The sequence below is a fragment of the Phodopus roborovskii genome, unplaced genomic scaffold (genome assembly GCF_943737965.1).
Source record: "Phodopus roborovskii unplaced genomic scaffold, PHOROB, whole genome shotgun sequence".
NCBI lineage: Eukaryota > Metazoa > Chordata > Mammalia > Rodentia > Cricetidae > Phodopus > Phodopus roborovskii.
In genome coordinates this window covers 96,892-116,053 of record NW_026126090.1, presented here as the reverse complement: position 1 = coordinate 116,053, position 19,162 = coordinate 96,892, and the positions used below count along the sequence as shown (strand labels likewise).

Below are 19,162 nucleotides of genomic sequence, written 5' to 3'. Positions count from 1 at the left end.
GATGATGTCACTTAATACATTATCTAAAATTAGATTATAAAAGCAGAAGTAATACAATTCCATATCTGATGACAGATTTGAATGACTTGCAAGAACTGCATTAAAGCCATTCAGAGTCAGCATTTGTATTTACAGTAGAATGTTTGAAGTGCAAAATGATTAATAACAGTGAACAGTACAATACATTCAGTGAATATAAGCTAGAAAGTTATGGATATGGAGTAGGCATTTCCACTAATAAATGTCTGCACATAACAATCAAATGTGCTTTTTGTACTGAGGTTCAGTTAATACATCTAAAATACACACTAAAAATTAATCAATATTTGAGATATGCAACAGATAAGGCACTGTTTTTGAAAGACTAGAAATTACAATATAACATTATCAAAAGGAAAATAATATTAAGTAGACAAAAGTTGTTGGAATTGTACTTTTAGGTACTATCCCTAGTATATCATGTTCTTCCTGATCTTATAATCATGTTGTTGGATTTTTCTACTCTTTTACTCATTGTTCTTTTAGGGCTTGTCACCCAGCTTCTGAATAAATACACACAAGAAGACTTATTTTTACTTATAAATGTCCAGCCTTAGCTTGGCTTGCTTCTACCCATCTTTTCCTGAATCATCCCATCTACATTTCACCTCTGGGCTTTTATTTTTCTCTATTCTGTATACCTTTCTTTACTTCTTACTCTGTGGCTTGCTGTGTAGCTGGGTGGCTGGCCCCTGGAGTCCTCCTTAACCCTCACTCCTCAATGTTTTCTTTTCAGATTTTTCCTCATATTTATTGTCTCTGCCTGCCAGCCCTATCATTTCTCCTGCCTAGCTATTGGTTTTTCAGCTCTTTATTAGACCAATCAGGTGTTTTGGGCAGACAATGTAACACATCTTCACAAGTTTAAACAAATGCAACATAAAAGAATGCAAGACATCCTTGAATCATTAAACAAATGTTCCATAGAGAAAAACAAATTAACACATGTTCAACTAATATTCCACAACTTTTCCCTTTTTTGAGTAAATGAACATGAAAGGTTTTAACTTTAACATACTAAAACTACAAAAAACAGTTATCAAGTAAGAATTACATTTACAATATTCAGTCCATTTGTAGTCTGTAAATTCAGAGAAAATAATCCATTACCTATCATATCTTAGTAAATCCAAAGTTTTATAAATAATTTACTTTCTATCATAACTAAGGAAAACTGCAGTTATAACTATCTAGTCTGCAATTCAATCAAAGATGCCAGAAGGATATAATATTAACTAACAACAGAGACATTTGGCTGCCTGGACAGTCACCCAATGTTCTTCTGAAATATTGAGACATTTGCGTTCAGCCTTCAGGCCTAGAATATTAGGCAGACTCTTTTATGAAACACAAATTTTGAAGGACTGGCAAAGTTCACCAGTCACTTTCCTGTGGGTCCTGAATGTGCATTCTGTACAGCATAATGTTAGGCAGTCCAGGAAAGAGCAGTTACTTGCCCAGGTGGTAGTCTTACTTCATTGAAAATAAACTCCATATGGATTTTATTCAATGGTCATCATCCTTTTATGAAGTAAATTGATGCTGTCATAAGCAGATGTGTCGCATTAAGTTTAGAAAACATTGTAAAATCATATTTTATAGGTTTTTTTAAAGTTTTTTAAGTGTTTGAAGATCAGCTGTCTAAAATACAGCTGTTTAACCTTGAAAACATACCTAATATGACTGTAAGTTTAATTAACTACTAACCTCATCTCTTAATTATACATTGCATTTTAAATGAGCTGCATAAGCACAATACACCAAGAGTAGACACATATATACAGTTTAACAAAATAATTAAATTTGTATAAATATTCCAAAATTCATGCCAAAGCAAAATATCTGAGATTAATAGTTGTCATTTTATCCTATATTACTATATTCCCCTAAATGGTAACAAATATCCATAACCCATCAAACAACCAAAGACCACCCACCCCATCTCTTGGGAATGTGGGCATTGTGCTCTAGATTTCTTTCAGTAATCTGTGGGAGAAGGGATCTTTAGAGGTACCTGATAAAATTGAGATGATTAAGTCCTGGGAAGACCAGGACTTTTAGCAGCTGTCCTTTGCTTATCATCAATCAAAAAATTCAAAATCAACATGGTATTTCCCATCTCTGTGTGGCTTATTCTTTTTATATTACTTTACTTCTCTCTTTAAAACCTTTTTAAACTATTTGTTTCTATGACTGTCTATTTTCAATTTATTTTCTTAGCACTATGCACATTGTTAAACATATTATAACCTGTTCAGGTTTTTTTTCTGTTTGGATCTGTCTTTACTGTATATCTATGATCATTTAAGCTGCTAAGCATCATAGCTAGAACATCAGCATAGGTTTGGAGGTTAGCTCTGCTCGCTTCTGAGCCTGTGAAAGCCAAGCCTAAAGTTCTCAGCAGGGTCTAATGTGTCTTTGGCTTAGAACTGCATGCAACACCCCTAGCTGTGAAATCCCATTGCCCTGCACTGTGGCAGGCGCAGGTGGCATTTTTTAACTTAGTTTTTTGGTTCTGATATAGCATGAAAAAAAAGCTGTTTTAAGTGCTCTGCTCTAAGTCAGAATTTTATTTTAAAAGGAGCAGTATCAGTTTTATCTTTCTTTTTTTCTCCAGATTTCTCAGGCCTTACAGATATTGGAGCATCATGTTGGCATGCCAAAATGTTATTTGTTTTGTTTTGTTTTTACTCTTTTGGCTCTCTGGGGGGCTGGTTACCCAGCTCCCAAATAAAATACACATATAGAGACTTATTCTTAGTTATGAATGTCTGGCCTTACCTTGGCTTATTTGTAGACAGCTTTTCTTAAATTATCTCATTTGCCTTTCACCTCTGAGTTTTTATATTTCTCTATTCGATATACCTTTTACCTTTTTACTCTGTGGCTTGCTGTGTAGGTCGGTGGCTGGCCTCCTCTCTTCCTTTTCTCTCTCCTTGATCCTCTTCCCAGATTTCTCCTCGTATTTATCTCTGCGTGCCAGCCCCACTTATTCTCTCTCCTGCCTAGCTATTTTTCAGCTCTTTATTAGACCAATCAGGTGTTTTGGGCAGGCAAAGTAACAGAGATTCACAGAGTTAAACAAATCCAACATAACAGAATGCAACACATCTTTGCATCATTAAACAAATGTTCCATAGCAAAACCAAATGTAACACATCTTCAACTAATATTCCACAACAGAGGGACATTTTTAAGTTTAATTATTTTGGTTAATAGCCCTTAAAACAGATGTTAAATGCCGACATACTCCACAGAATACAATGTCCTTCTAAAAATAAATGCCCCTCAGTGTATCTACATAGTGATAATCAATTTGTCCACTCCTGGCTTTTTATGAGTATGCTATATTTTTTTACAGTGGAAGATGTGTTTCTTAGAAATTTTCATTCTGAGATACCACAAAAGAACTCCTGTTCAAAGATAAAGGCAACTTGCTCAAGGTCTGTTAATTGTTCAACTTCTTTACTAAGAGCACCATCAGTGTACCAGATATTACCATAAAACAGCTATTTGATATAAGAATTTAACATTTTTCCATGTTAGTAAAATGCTTGATGGTCTCTTAGTGTTATATTACTTGTCAGATATGATTTTTATCTTTCATATTTTTGTAGTGTTTAGTTATTGAACTAGGGCACTATTGTGTTAAACAAGTCATCTACCATTTAACTTCAACTATAACTAATATGGGGACTTGAAAATCTTCAAATGAGATATATTAAACTGCATTGTATTCTCCTTTTGGTATAGTTAAAGGCATCAAATATAACTAAAGTATTCTCTCTAAGAATTCCGAGATGAAAAAAACAAAGCAGTCCAAAAAAAAAAAAAAAAAAAAAAAAAAAAAAAAAAAAAAGGCAAGAAAAAGAAAAGAAAGAAAGCCACTATTAATGTAAATCTTTAGTTGTTCTCTGGATAATCTGGATAATTTATGATAAAAATATCACCATTAATCTTATAAAAGATAAAGATTTTTGTCAGGTGATATGGCACATGCCTTTAACTCCAGCACACCAGAGGCAGAAACAAGCAGAGTTGTGTGAGTTCAGCATAGCCTCAACTACATAGCAAGTTCCAGATACACTACCAAAGGCTCCGTAATGAGACTCTGTCTCAGAAATGAAAAAATAAATTTAAATTTTGTTTAAACTTTTCTCTGTATTTATGTGATATGGGTTTTCTGAGCCAGATACAAACCTACGAGATATAGGTGAGGAATCCAAAGTGAACCTGTTGTCCGAAGTTCCAAGTAAGGGAACTTATCTTATGTATAGAGAAATTAATGCCTGTGATATTTCTGTAAGAACTTCAGATCATAATTGCCCTGATTCTTCAGGGTTTCCCTTATAGCTCTCTCTTTATTATAGCATGAGAGCTGAATATTTCATGTAGTAAATTTTATTCTACCAATATTAACTGGTAACACCTAAATAAAATACATAGTAGTTGACAATGAAGAAAGAAAATAGTGTTATAGGGCTTGAAATGACAACTTATAGTTATATAATATTCTCAACCGTAAAAAAATACTGTTTGTTAATTATGAGTTGTAAGCAAAAATTCAGACAACTTCTATACTTAATTTATTCAAAATATTATTTAATTCAAAAGGTTGAGAATGAAAAGATGGGTAAAACTTGACATTATTCAAGCACTTAGTAATAAAAAATAAAATTCTATATAGTTATGTTATCATTATTTGAGATGAAGAGTTAGAAGCATAGTTATGTAATTATTCCATGATTACACAGCTATAAAATAAGAGCATATAATTAATTAATTTGTATATTAGATAAAACATTCCATTGTAGCAGTCAAATATGGTAAACATAGCATTAACCTAATATACATGTAAGTTACACAGTAAACATCACTATGGTCTTATCTTAGTATTTTAAGAAACAGTATTATTCCTATTACTATAAGGTAATCTTAGCAGTTTCTTGGGTAAGAACTTGAAATCTCCTAGGGTCACAATATCAAACATTTTCTGTTAAATAAACTATTTAAAGTACTTTAAGAAGAATACATTTTTCTTTTATTGTCACTTATAACTCCCTAGTTTCTTTTTATCCTGTTGTTGCAGCTCAGCCTCCAAACAGGTAGCAGACAAAACGTTGGCTTTGATTAATGAAAAGAATACCTTGAGATGGAAAAGACTAAAGCACAACCAAGAAGGTTCTGAGGATATGAGCAAATAACTTCAAAATGAACTACAGAGATCCCTGAAAAATGTTTATTTTATGTTTATTCTTAGATATTCTCCCCATTATATGTCCATGCTTTTATTGTCTGTTGTGGCAATAGATATTTCAAAGTTCCATGTTGCACTTGCCACATCCATATTTCTTACATGTGGCAGACTCTGGCATTAAGAAAAGGACATACTATATTCCCCTCCAAAACAAACAAAAATAAATTTTGTTAAGCATTCAAAATTCAGACATGCTTTCACCCAGAAATTCTTCCCTGTATTCTCAAGAGCATAAATTTACCATTTAAAATATTTAAGACATATTTTACTTACTATTGTGATGACCATTCTAGACTTAAAAGAACCCATACTAAATCTATATTTTATTGTTAATCTTAATTGTTATTAATGTTTTGTGAGTATGGAGCTCAAAATTAAAATAGTTAAGACTCATCAGTATTGTGCAGAGTTTGTTTAACTTTCTATTTATCTCATTCAAGTAAAGCTATCTATGGATCCTTCTGAAACAAACAATAGGTTGTATAGGACTTAACAAAATAGCTGAAAAACAATTGAAATAAAGGAAAATTTATTTCCTTTTCATTTAGAAGGCAGAGCCTGGTTTGTAGGTATACTGAAACACCTCCATTTTTCTTTATTTATTTTTTGGTTATTTGAGACAGGGTTTCTCTGTATTGCTTTGGAGGTTGTCCTGGAACTAGCTCTGTAGACAAGGCTGGCCTCACTCACAAAGATCTGCCTGCCTATGCCTCCCTCCAGAGTGCTGGGATTAAAGGAGTGTGCCACCATCACCCTGTAACACCTCCTTTGACTGTTGACTTGCAGGTACACTACATACTTAGGCAATCAAGTCATGCTAATTGAACAAAAATTTACATAAGATACAGACAGTTAATACACTGTGTACGCTACTATCCATTACTTAAATTTAAGTGTCTTCTCCAGCTAGCCAAGTTTCTTATTTTTTCTATGTTTTACTTGTTTTACACACAAACACACATACACATTGTTCACTTTCATATCTTCCTTAAACATAATTACTCCCTTCATAAGACTCATATAAACAGTATGGATTGACTTCATTCTCAAGTTTAAGTTATAGACCATCCAATAGAGATGTTAGTACATTTGAGGAACTACAAATAGTTTAGCATAGAGTTCGTGATGTAGATGAGGGGGGCTATAGTAACTCACATTGGGAACAAATGCAAAACCCTGTTTACCATAATATAAAATAAGACTTCTCTCAGAAAACAGGTAATTCTTAATAACTTAAAGCAGAGTAATAATATGATCTGACTGAGCTGCAAAGAAATCAGTTTATTTGTGGTGTGGAGGGTAGAATTTAGAGGAAACAGAGATAAGGGGTCTAGCAAGCCTGTCTCCCTACATTAGTCTAAACTTTAACTTGAATTGTCTTGAAATTAGGCAGTAGGTAGTAAAAATGGAGAGGAGAGAAAAGTGTGCTTGAGGTATTAAAATAAGAATGACTTAAATTTGCTGAATAATTGGATATAGGAAAAAAAGAAAGAAATATTTAAGAGAACTACTCATATTTCTGATGATGCGAATGATATTGGTAGTATGGTTAGTCAGAAAAAGAATTAAGGAATATTGTGTGTGCCTGAGGAGATAGAGTTACATTTGACTTAAAATTTAGATTCCTGAGTAACATGTAAAATGATATCCTTGGCCTTGCACAATTCTCAGCAGCTAAAAGTGCCTACTATCATTCCTGATGATCCAAGTTTGAACCCTGAAACCTACAGGATGGGAGGAAAGAACCAACTCCTGTCCTCTGACCTTTGCACATATGCACACACACACACACAAAGTATAAATAAACATAATTTAAAAATCAAAGTTAAAAATGTAAATGAAATTTATGTTCCAAATGTATCTAGCATAAGACCAGAATTTAAGTACCCTCCATGAAAAAACACAACAACAAAAACAACCATAACAATGTTAAGAATGCCTTGTTTTAAATTTCTAGAACCTTGCATCTTATTCTTATATTATGTCAGTGAGTAAAACCTAAACAAGAAAGTAGCAAACTAAAACTACAGGTTTAAACGGAACATAAAATAAAATTTCATTGATTTTTGAGCCTTTTCTGCATAATCATAAATTACATACAAATAACTTTTCTTTTTTTCTTTTTATTTCATTTTATTCAATGGCAAATTTCTTTGGAAATGATGTTTCTTCTAGCATTCAGCACACACTGAATATATATATTAAATTCAGTAAATTTTACAAAGCAAGTTTTCAGAGTTACTCAACTTGGTCTCCTTGAAGATACTATTGATTCTGTAAAATAAAACAACAAAATTGTCAATATATGGGAATGATATGTCATAAGGCTCTAACATGCTCTCCAGAGCTCCACTATGGTCCTTTTTTACTTGGCTTCAGGGTTTCTGAAGTTGTGGCAGGTTATATATTCACATACGAAGATTTGGAGCTAGGTGCACAGAAGAGAGAAAATGTTTGCTGTTTATCTGTCTGGATCTGGGTTACCTGATTCAATATATTTTATAGTTCCACCCAATAATCTGTAAATTTCCAATATTACTTTTTTAACTGCTGAACACCATTCCATAGAGTATCTGGACAATATTTTCAATATGTAGAACATCTAGATTGATTACATTTATTCACCATTGTGAATAGAGCAACAGTGAACAATTGATAAATAAATATATGTAGTAGGTTGTCAATTCCTTTAGTCATTTGCCAAGAAGCAGTATAGCAGGTTCATATGATAGGTTTATTTTTAGCTTTTGGATAATTATCACACATATTTGCAGAGTGGCTGTACCAGTTTGCAGTCCTGCCAATAGTAAATGATGGTTTTCCTTTCCTTGTATGCTCTGCATTTATTTTAATGCCTTTAGTCATTCTAACTGAGGTAAGATACAATCTCAAAGCTATTTTGATTTTCATTTATCTAATTTCTAAGGCTGATGAATGTTTTTGAGATATTTCTTAACCATTTTTCTTTCTTTTGTGAACTCTTTGTTTAGATTCATAGCCCATTTATAAAATAGGCCATATGGTTTATGAGTCTTTTTCTGACTTCTTCATATATACATATATCTTGGATATTAATCTTCTATCAGAAGTAAAGCTGACAAAGATTCTCTTCACTCTTGATTGTTTCCTTAGCTGATCAGAAGCCTTTTAGTTTTATTAGGTTCTGCTTGTCAGTTGTTGGTTTCAATTCCTGGGTAATTGGAGTCCTTCTCAGAAATCTATTTCTTCACCTGTATCTTGTCTGGTACTTGCTGGCTATTTTTTTCTAGCTGGCTATTTTTTTTTTCAGGTGAACATCAAGGTCTTTGAGTCATTTTAGTTAATTGTTGTTAAGGGTGATCATGCAGACATCCATTTTTCGTAACATCACTTTATTCATGAAACTATCTTTTCTCCAGTGTATATGTTTTTGTTAGCTTTGTCAGATATTAGATGGGTGTAGTGATGATTACTCAATTTTATTCTATTGGTTTACATGCCTGTTTTTGTGCCGGTACCATGCTAGTACCTCCAATATTGTTCATTTAATTGTGACTGCTTTGGCTATCTGCAGGCTTTTAGTTCAAAATTAATGTTAGAATAATTTATTTTTTCTATTTCTGTGTAGAATTGGAGAAGGATTATTTTTTATTGGATTGCATTGCGGCTGAATAGCTCTTACTATAATACTCATTTTCATAATGTTAATTCTACCATTTGTGAACATGGGTGTGTCATTTCATTCCTATTGTCTTTCTCAACCTTTCTTCAGAGATGTTTTAATTAAAGATGGTTTTGTTTAAATTCCTTTGTTGCGTTTACTCCTAGATATTTTCTTGAGGATGTTGTGAATGAGTGTTTGTCTATAATCTTTTTCTCAGTGTATTTGTCATTGTTGTATCAGAAAGTTTTTTTTAATGTAATTCTCATCATGAAAGTTTGCTGAAAATATTGCTTATTTCTAGACATTTCCTGGTCTTTTATTTATAATATCATGTAATCTGAAAATAGGGATTGTTTGACACCTCTTTACCTGTTTCTACTCCTTTAATTCCCTTTCCTTCCTTATTGCTCCTGCTAGTTCTCTGAAAACTCCATTGAAAAATGATAGATTGTTTACATACTTGTTGCCTTCCTGATTTCAATAGGGTTGCTTTGAGTTTTCTCCATTTAGGATGATGTTGGCTGTGGGTTTCTCATATACAAACCTCAATCATCTTCATGAGTTGTTTTCAAGGTCTTTTACTTGTGTTTCTCTTTTGTTGGAATATTCAAGACTTTTTGTAGTAGGATAGCTGGGTTCTGGGGCCAAGGTTCATATTGTGTTGGCTGTTGTTTCTTGTGTTTTTATGTTGGCCTCTATACAGTTGTGTTTGAGGTAATTAGAAGTATAAGTACCCATTTTTTTAATTAATATTTGTTAGATAGGTGTTTTGTTCTTTGATTGCTGTTTCCTCACTGATCTTCTAGTCTGTGTGGCCTGGGCTTCTCTCACTTTGGTCTCTGGTAGAGTGAGGAGTCTACACCCCAGTTGGAGGCTGGGGTAAGGCAACTAGAAGGACACAGGACTTACAATTGGGTGTGGGGTGCTAAAATAGTGAGAGACTGGGGAAGCTTGGTGTGCAGGCAGTCTACCTGGACTTTTACTAGTCTACTTGGTCTCTAGTAGAGTGGGGAGTCTCTGCTCTAATTGGAGGCTGGGGTATGGCAACTAGGAGGGTGTGGGACTAGAGGGTACAGTAAGAGGACATCAAAATTGTGAGATAGTGGGGGAATTTGGCAGGCAGGCAGCCTACCTGGACTTCTCTCAATCTGTGTGGCGTCTGGTAGAGCAAAGAGTGTACATCCCAGTTGGTGGCTGTGCTTTTCTTGGACAGGCTGGTCTCTGGCAGAGTAGAGAGGCCTCTGTCCCAGGTTAAGTTGAAATATGACAACTAGGATGGTAGGAGACTAGGAATAGAATGAGCAGAGGCCGAGAAAGTGGTGGAGTTTGGTGGGTAGGTAGCCTACCTGGACTTCTTCCAGTGTGATTAGTCTGTAATAGTACAGACAGTCTCTGCCCCTGTTGGATTCTGTGGTACAAGTAGAAGGGTGGGGGACTGAGAGTAGGGTGGCAATATGTAGAGATAGTGAGAGGGTGGAAGTTTAGAGGATAGGCAGCCCACCTGGACTTTTCCTAGTCTGCAAGGTGTTGTCTCCACCCCAGGCTGGTCTCTGCTATAGCAGAGTCTCACTCCATTTGGGGATTGGTGTATGGCCACCAAGAAAGTGAGGGAATGTGGATAGAGTTGGCAGAGGTGGAGAGAATGAGGGAGTTTGGTGGGCAGGCAGCCTACCTAGACTTTTTCCAGTCTACTTAGCCCCTGGTAGAGTAAGGAGTCTCTGCCCTTTTGGAGGCTGGGACACAGCAAGTAAGACAGCATAGAACTATGGGTAGGTTGAGGAAAAGCTGAGTTACATCATATATATATATATATATATGAAAAAAATTTCTGTTGTTATCCATTAAGTCTGTTTGATTTTCATGTATGAAGTCATTCAGTTCTGATGTTTCTCTTTCTCAAGTTAATCTATCTACTAGAGAACATGTATTAAATCACCTCCTATTAACCGGTTGCTGTTACTATGTCTTTAATTATGGTAGTGTGTTTTTCATAAAACTAAATTCCCTGATTTTTGGTACATATACATTTGCAATTATGTCTTCTTGATTAGAATGATGTGTCCTCTTCATCTTTTCTGATTAGTCTTATTTTGAAGTCTGTTTTTGTCAGATATAAGATAGCAACACATGCTTATTTTCTGGTCTGACTTGATTAGTCTAGCTTTTGTTTTGTTTTCCTTCTTTTCACTTTAAGATATTACCTACCTTTGAAGCTTGGTTTCTTGTAAATAACAGAGGTAGATTTTGGTTGGTTTTTAATCCAGTCAGCTAGCCAATTCATTTGATTGGAGGATTGAGGTAATTAAGACATTATTGAAGGAAGTCTGTTGACTGAAGCCATTTAGTTTTTGTTTATTGTTTTGTTTTGTTTTGGAGGGTGTTTCCTGTTTGTGTTTCTATAATTATAGCATCATTTATTGCCTTTCTACAGTTTCTTGATCCCTTCCCTATGCTCATTTTTTTCTTCAATCAGAAGTATTGTTTCCTACCTCCAGTTCAGGGTTCTTTCAATCATGGAAACACTTTTCTTTCTCCTTCCTCTATGGTAAATTGTTGTTTAACCTTCTTCATATTGATTGTGCTTTAAACTACAAGTATACCCTGTGCTTAGGCAATAAACTGGGGTGAATTCTGTTCCCCCAGGCAAAGGCTCTGCTGCTGCCACTAAGAGGTAGTTCTAACTAAATATTGCTTCTAATAAAACTTGACATTCAAAGGCTATAGTGAAAAATCTGTGAGCTCAGACAGTTATAATAGCAACTGGCTAACTTTCTCTCTTGGCTGGTGTTCTGGAAGTGACCCCTTTCACACTGTTTCAACTAAAAAAAACCCCACACCATGTTCCTCCCTGTCAATCAGTTGCTATCCCCACTTCTCTGAGACAAGGTTAATTTTGTTTAATACACCTAAATGCAACACATCTTTACACAGTTAACAAATGCAGTACAAACAGATATAACACATCTTTACTTAATTTTGAGAGGCAGCATAAACAAATTTAACACACCTTTGCATAGTTAAAGTAACATTCCAAAACAGAAAATAGTTTTGATGGTTGCTGTAGTCTAATTGGGCAGTCATGGTCTATTGGAATACAGAATACATTACTCTAGGCTCATTTGGCTTCTAGTGTTTCCAGAGAATTAAGATTTTATTTTAATGGGTTTTCGTTTGTATGTGACTTGTGGTTTGTTGTTACTGTTCTTGCAATTTTCAATTCTCTTTCTTTGTCCTATGTATTTAATGTTTTAACTATGATAAACCATGTGGAGGTTGTTTTTATGGTCTCCCATTTTGTTTTCTGTGTACCTCTTATATCTGTATGGGTATGTCTTTGATTAGTTTGGAGATGTTTTCTTCTATTATCTTGTTTAAAATCTAGTTTGTGCCATTGACTGGAATTCTCTCTTATTTATACCTTTAATTAGAAGATTTTGTCTTTTCATTGTGTCCCATAATTTCTATATGTTCCTTACCAGTGCTTTTTAAAATTTAACTGATATTTCCTCTTAACTCCTCTCCTCCTGTTATGTGCCCACTTCATTTCCGTTTGTCATTCAGGGTCTGTGGTAAATCACTCAGGAAGATTTTTTTTCTAGTTCCATCTATTTGCCTGCAAATTTCATGATGTCATTGCTCCATCGTTGGAAATGTATCACTTTTTTAAAATCCATTCTTCGGTTGAGGAGCATCTAGGTTGTTTCCAGGTCCTAGCTATTATGAGTAACACTGCTATGGACATAGTTGAGCAAGTGTCCTTTTGATATGATTGAGCATCTTTTGGGTGTATGCCCAAGATTGGTAATGCTGGGTCTTGAGGTATATTGATATACAGATTTCTAAGAAACTGCTGTATTGATTTCAAAAGAGGCTGTACATGTTTTCAGTCCCACCAGCAGTGGGGGAATGTTCCCCTTATCCACATCCTCTCAAGCATAAGCTGTCATTAGTGTTTTTGATCTTAGTCATTCAGATAGGTGTCGAATGGAATCTCAGAGTCATTTTGATTTGCATTCTCTGATGATTAAGAATGTTGAGTGATTCCTTAAATGTATTTTGCCCATTTGAGTTTCTTCTGTTGAGAATTCTACTTAAATCTGTACCCCATTTTTATTGGATAATTTAGTATTTTGATATTTAGTTTCTTGAGTCCTTTATATATTTTGGAGAGCAGCCCACTGTCAGATGTGGGGTTAGTGAAAATCTTTTCCCAATCTTTAAGCTGCTGTTTTGTCTTATTGAGTGTCCTTTGCCTTACAGACACTTTTCCATTTCAGTATGCCCCATTCATTAATTGTCTATCTCAGTTTCCATACTAATGGAGTTCTATTGAGGAAGTTGCCTCCTGTGCCATTGCCTTTAAGGCTACTTCCCACTTTTTCTTCATTCAGTTTCAGTGTAACTGGATTTATGTTGAGGTCTTTGGTCCACATGGAGTTTAGTATTGTGCAGGATGATAGAAATGAATCTACTTGCATTCTTCTTCAACCTGGCATCCAGTCTTGTGAGCACCATTTATTGAAGATGCTTTCTTTTTCCATTTTATAGTTTTGGATTCTTTGTTAAACTTCAGGTATTCCTAGGTGGATCCACCTGTCCGTTGTTATGATAATACCATGCTGTTTTTATTACTATAGCTCTATAGTAGAGCTTGGTGTCAAGGATGATGATGATACCTCTGTACGTTCCTTTGTTGTACAGCATTGTTTAAGATGTCCTGGGTTTTTTTGTTTTTCAATATTAAGTAGAGTATTATTTTTTCAAGGTCTGTGAAGAATTATGTTGCAATTTTGATGGGGATTGCATTGAATCTGTAGATTGCTTTTGGTATTGCCATTGTTACTATGTTTACAGATTCATAGGCATGAAAGATCTTTCATTTTCTGATGTATTCTCTGATGTCTTTCTTCAAAGACATAAAGTTCTTGTCAGTAAGGTCTTTCACCTGTTGTTACCTCAAGATATGCTATTTGTGGCTATTGTAAATGGTGTTGTTTCCCTGATTTCGTTCTCAGACTATTTATCATTTCTATATAGAAGAGCTATGATTATTTTTTGAGTTAATCTTGTTTCCAGCCATATCACTGATGGTGTTATCAGCAGTAGGATTTCCCTGGTAGAATTTTTGGGGCCACTTAAGTACACTATATCATCTGGAAATAATTAAAGATTAATATTTTCCTTCCCAAATTGTGTATATTTGACCTCTCTTTGTTGTCTTATTGCTCTAGCTAGAACTGCGATTACCATATTGAATAGATAGGGAGAGAATAGACAACTCTGTCTTGTTCCTGATTTTAGTGGTATCACTTGGAGTTTCTCTCCTTTTAGTTTGATGTTAGATTGCTATATATTGCCTTTATTGTGTTTAGATATGTTCCTTGTATTCCCCCCCAAGACCTTTATCATGAATGGCTGTAGATTTTGTCAAAGGCTTTTCTATATCTAATGAGATGATCATGTGGTTTCTTATTTTCAGTGTATTTATATGGTGGATTATATTGACAGATTTTTGTATGTTGAAACATCTCCTGCATCTATTTGATCATGGTGGATGATTTTTGGATATGTTCTTGGATCAAGTTTGCCAGTGTTTTATTGAGTGTTTTTGCATCAGTGTTCCTGAGGGAGATTGATCTGACTTCTTTTTAGTTATGTCTTTGTGTGATTTTTATATCAGGGTGACTATAGCCTGGTTAAAAAAAAAGAGCTTGGCAGTGTTCCTTCTGTTTCTATTGTGTGAAGCAACTTGAGGAGTATTTGGTATTATCTCTTCTTTCTACTTCTGGTAGACTTCTGCAATGAAATCATCTGGTCCTTGGCTCTTTTGGGTTGGGAGACTTTGGGGGACTGCTTCTATTTCCTTGGGGTTATAGGTCTATTTAAATCGTTTATCTGGTCTTCATTTAATTTTGGTATGTGGTACCTATCCAGCTAATTGTCCATTTCTTTAAAACTTTTCCAATTTTGGAAAGTACATTTTTCAAAACATGACCTAATGATTCTCTGGATTCCCTTAATGTCTGTTGTTATGTCCCTCTTTTCATTTCTGGTTTTATTAATTTGCATATTCTGTCTCTGCCTTTTGGTTGGTTTGGATAAACATTTGTCTATCTTGTTGATTTTCTCAAAGACCCAACTCTTTGTTTCATTGATGTTTTGTATTGTTCTCTTTGTTTCTATTTTGTTGATTTTAGCCCTCAGTTTTATTGTTTCCTGTCATCTACTCCTCTTGGATAAGTCTCCTTCTTTTTGTTCTACAGCTTCCAGATGTGCTGTTAAGTCATTTCTCCATGTACTTTATATAGCCACTTTGATACTCTGAACTTTATTCTTAGCACTGCTTTCATAGACTTCCATTAAGTTTGGATATGCTGTGCTTTTATTTTTCATTGAATTCTAGGAAGTCCTTAAATTCTGTATTTTTCCTTGACTCAGTTGAGTGTTGTTCAATTCCTTGAGTTTGTAATTCTGCAATTAGTGTTGTTGAATTCTGACTTTAAGCCATGATGATCAAATAAGATACATGAGGTTATTCAAGTATTTTTTTATCTGTTGAGATTGTTTTGTTTTTGAGTGTGTGGTCAGCCTTAGAGAAGGGTCCATGAGGTGCTGAGAAGAAGGTATATCCTTTTTTGTTTGAGTGGAATATTCATAATTACCTGTTATGTTGGTTTGAGTCATAATATCTGTTAGTTTTCTTATTTCTCTGTTAAGTTTGTGTCTGGGAGACCTGTTCACTGGTGAAAGTGGGATGTTGAAGTCTCCCACTATTGGTATGTAGTTTGATGTGTTGGGGCATAGATGTTTAGAAATGAGACTTCATCTTGAACGATGTTTCCCATAGTGAATATGAAATTCCTACTCTGTCTCTTTTGATTGATTTTAGGTTGAAGTATATTTTGTTAGATATTAGGGTAACTACATCAGCTCGTTTCTTAAGTATATTCGATTGGAAACTCTTTTCCCAACTCTTTATTCTGAGATTGAAGTGTGTTTCTTTGTATGCAGCAGAATGATGGATCCTGCTTTTGGATTCATTCTCTTAGCCTGTGTCTTTTTATAGGTGAATGAGTTCATTGATATTAAGAGATACTAATGACAAGTGATTGCTAATTCCTGTTATATTTGGTTTTGATGGTGATGGTAATGTTTGGGTGCTTCCCTTCTTTGGGGTTTGCTGTAAGATTATGTATTGCCTGTGTTTTCATGGATGTAGCTACCTTTCTTGGGTGGGAGGTTTCCTTCTAGTACTTTCTGTAGTGATGGATTTGTGGATAGGTGTTGCTTAAATTTGGTCTTGTCATGAAATATCTTGTTTTCTGAAAATATAGTGATTTAAAGTTTTGTTGGATACAGTAGTCTGAGCTGGCATCTGTGGTTTCTTAGTGTCTGCAGAACGTCTATCTAGGACCTTCTGCCTTTTGAGACTTTAATGTTACTTTGTCTTTTTCCTTTACAGCTCTTTATATTCTTTCTTTATTCTGTATGTTTAGTGATTTATTATTATATGTCAAGGGAACCTTTTTTATTCCAGTCTCTGGTGTTCTGAAAGCCTCTTGTACCTTCATAGGCATATCCTTCTTTGGGGTTGGAAAATTTTCTTCAAAGACACTGTTGAATACATTTTCTGTGCCTTTGAACTGGAATTCATTTCCTTCTTCTACCCCTATTATTCTTAGGTTTGATCTTTTCATGATGTCCCAGATTTCCTGGATGTTTTGTGTTAAGAATTTGTTGGATTTAACATTTTCTTTGACTGGTGAATCTATTCCCTCTATTGTACCCTCAATGCCTGAGATTCTCTCTTCTGTCTCTTCCACTCTGTTGGTTATGCTTGTATATGTAGTTCCTTTTTGCTCACCCAGATTTTCCATTTCCAAAATTCCCTCAGTTTGTATTTTCTTTATTGTCTCTATTTCAATTTTCAACTCTCAGATTCTTTCCTTCACTTGTTTGGGTTTTCTTGGCTTTCTTTAAGGGATTTATTGAGTTCTTCCAGTGTGCGTGTGTGTGTGTGTGTGTGTGTGTGTGTGTGTGTGTGTGTGTGTGTGTGTGTTTTCTGCCATTTCTTTAAGGGAATATTTCATTTCCTCTTTAAGGGCCTCTATCATCTTCGTAAAGTTATTTAAGGTTGTTTCCTTCTGTATCTATGTTGGGCTATCCAGATCTTGCTGAGTTATGACTACTAACTAGTTTCTGATGTTTCCATAATGCTCTTTCTGTTGTTGAATGTATTCTTACACTGCCATCTAGCCATCTCTTCCTCCAATCTGTACAGGTGGGACCTGTTGCTCTGTTGGTTGCTGCTCTTCCAGATACAGTTGCAGTCTCTTCCTCTAGGTGCAGTTGTCAACTATGGCTCTAGTGATCACTGTCCCTTCAGGTGCAGGCAGAACCAGTAGGTTGGGTGGTCACTTCTTCTCTAAAGACAGGCAGAGCCAGTGGTCAGGTGGTCACTGTCCCTCCAAGTGCAGCTGGAGCTTGTGTGTTGGGTGATTGCTATCTCTCCAGGTGCAAGCAGAGCCAATGGGTCAGGTGGTCACTGGTGTAGTGGCAGGGCACACTTGGAGGGAGAGGCTACTGCTGCCTGGTAGCTGGTGGTTCCATGGGCCTAATAAGTTTTATCATTGATACACAATATTTTATTTATAGCTGATGATTTCATAAAACAAACACTATATACTATAAAGATAAATAGGTGGGATTTTTACTCCTTGTAAAGAATTTACTGGCTCAATGTTCACAGGTTATATCCTATTAGACTCCTAGAAAATCTTTTGCTTACCAATGAACTTTCTCAAACTAATGTTACTTTACCTTTTCGTTTAGATTTAGTTCAGGATGAACTGTGACACATATACACATACAGATTCTAGCAATTACTGAGAAAATTGATTCTTTGCATGGTCAATTTTTAATGTCTTAACTTAGGGATAAATACACACCAAAATAACTTCATTAAAATTTTCAATGTGTTCCTTTGCTTATTAGCAAGAGGGATATTAGGGAAATAAAAAACACAGAAATAATATTCTGGAGCTCTCAATGAAAAAAAATGGTGTTGGCTCAAAAAATTGTCAAATATCATCATCTGCATTCTTTATTGATACAGTGTTGCCATAATCTTCCAAGTAGGTGGTTTTAAATGACAGCTAGGGACACACTGTGTAGAGATCATCAGAAATTCTGAGGAATTTTGCTTCCACATGTTTCCTATCCCTGACAGATAACATTAAATAAGTGAAAATATTGGATCAATTCCTAATTAAGCATAACAATACTAGTATATATTTATTATTTGGGTGATATGTAATAAGAGACATGTCAGATATAGGTAATATCTGTTTAAAAATCATTATAAGCTACAATCTGTACCAGGTTTTTTTACTTTTAGGCCACCAACCATCTCAAATATCATGACAGAGACTTATTATTCATTTTGAATGCTCAACCTATCTTAGGCTCATTTCTGTTTCTCTCCTTGAACTTAATCTGTTCCTTTTAAATCTTTTGCCTCACTTTTTTTTTTTTAATTTTCTGTATATCTTACTTTGAATCCTTCTTGTGTCTGATAGCTGGAGACTGCCAGGCTGACCCCAGGTGTTTTCCTTTTTCTCTCCTCTCTTTTTCTCTTGTTATTCTTCCTTCTCTCCAGCCTAGATTTCTCATCCTATTTATTCTCTCTGCCTGCCAGCCTCAACTATCCTCATTCTGCCTAGATATTGACCATTCAGGCTTTTATTAGACCAATCAGGTGATTTTGGCAGGCAAGGTAAAGCAGATGCAACACATCTTTACAAATTAACCATAGTCCTTACATTGTTAGACAAATGCTTTGTAAAATTAACAAATATAACACAACTTTACACATTTAAAGTAATACTTTGTAGCATAAACAAATGTAACGCACCCACCTTTGACCCAATAATATTCCACAACAGCCATCCGATCTAAAAATAAACTTTAAATGTATATACAGAATTGATATCATTCACAAACCTCTGTGTTGTTGTTATCCTCAGAGATAGGACTTAACACCAACTCCATGAACTAATATGAACATTTGCCTTACTTGGGGGAATTTTTGTTGGTATGGAAAGAGATATTAAGTGCATTTTGAAGTATGGAAACATTTTCTGTACACAAGTATTTTGTCAGTCAAACGCTGTCTTATACTTTGCTGCTATAACACTCACTAAAAATTCCTTGTATGTGCATTT

At 34.8% G+C, this 19,162-nt stretch overlaps 1 protein-coding gene across 1 annotated transcript in view; it reads left to right on the top strand.

Moving 5' to 3' along the window:
- The window catches only part of LOC127218428 (dentin sialophosphoprotein), a 34,527-nt gene extending 29,093 nt beyond the window's left edge, over positions 1 to 5,434 (top strand). Inside the window, exon 4 of the mRNA XM_051179446.1 lies at positions 5,129 to 5,434. Coding sequence (XP_051035403.1) covers positions 5,129 to 5,173 — 45 coding nt within the window. The 3' untranslated portion in view covers positions 5,174 to 5,434. The remainder of the gene's footprint in view (positions 1 to 5,128) is intronic.
- Positions 5,435 to 19,162: the final 13,728 nt, after the last annotated feature.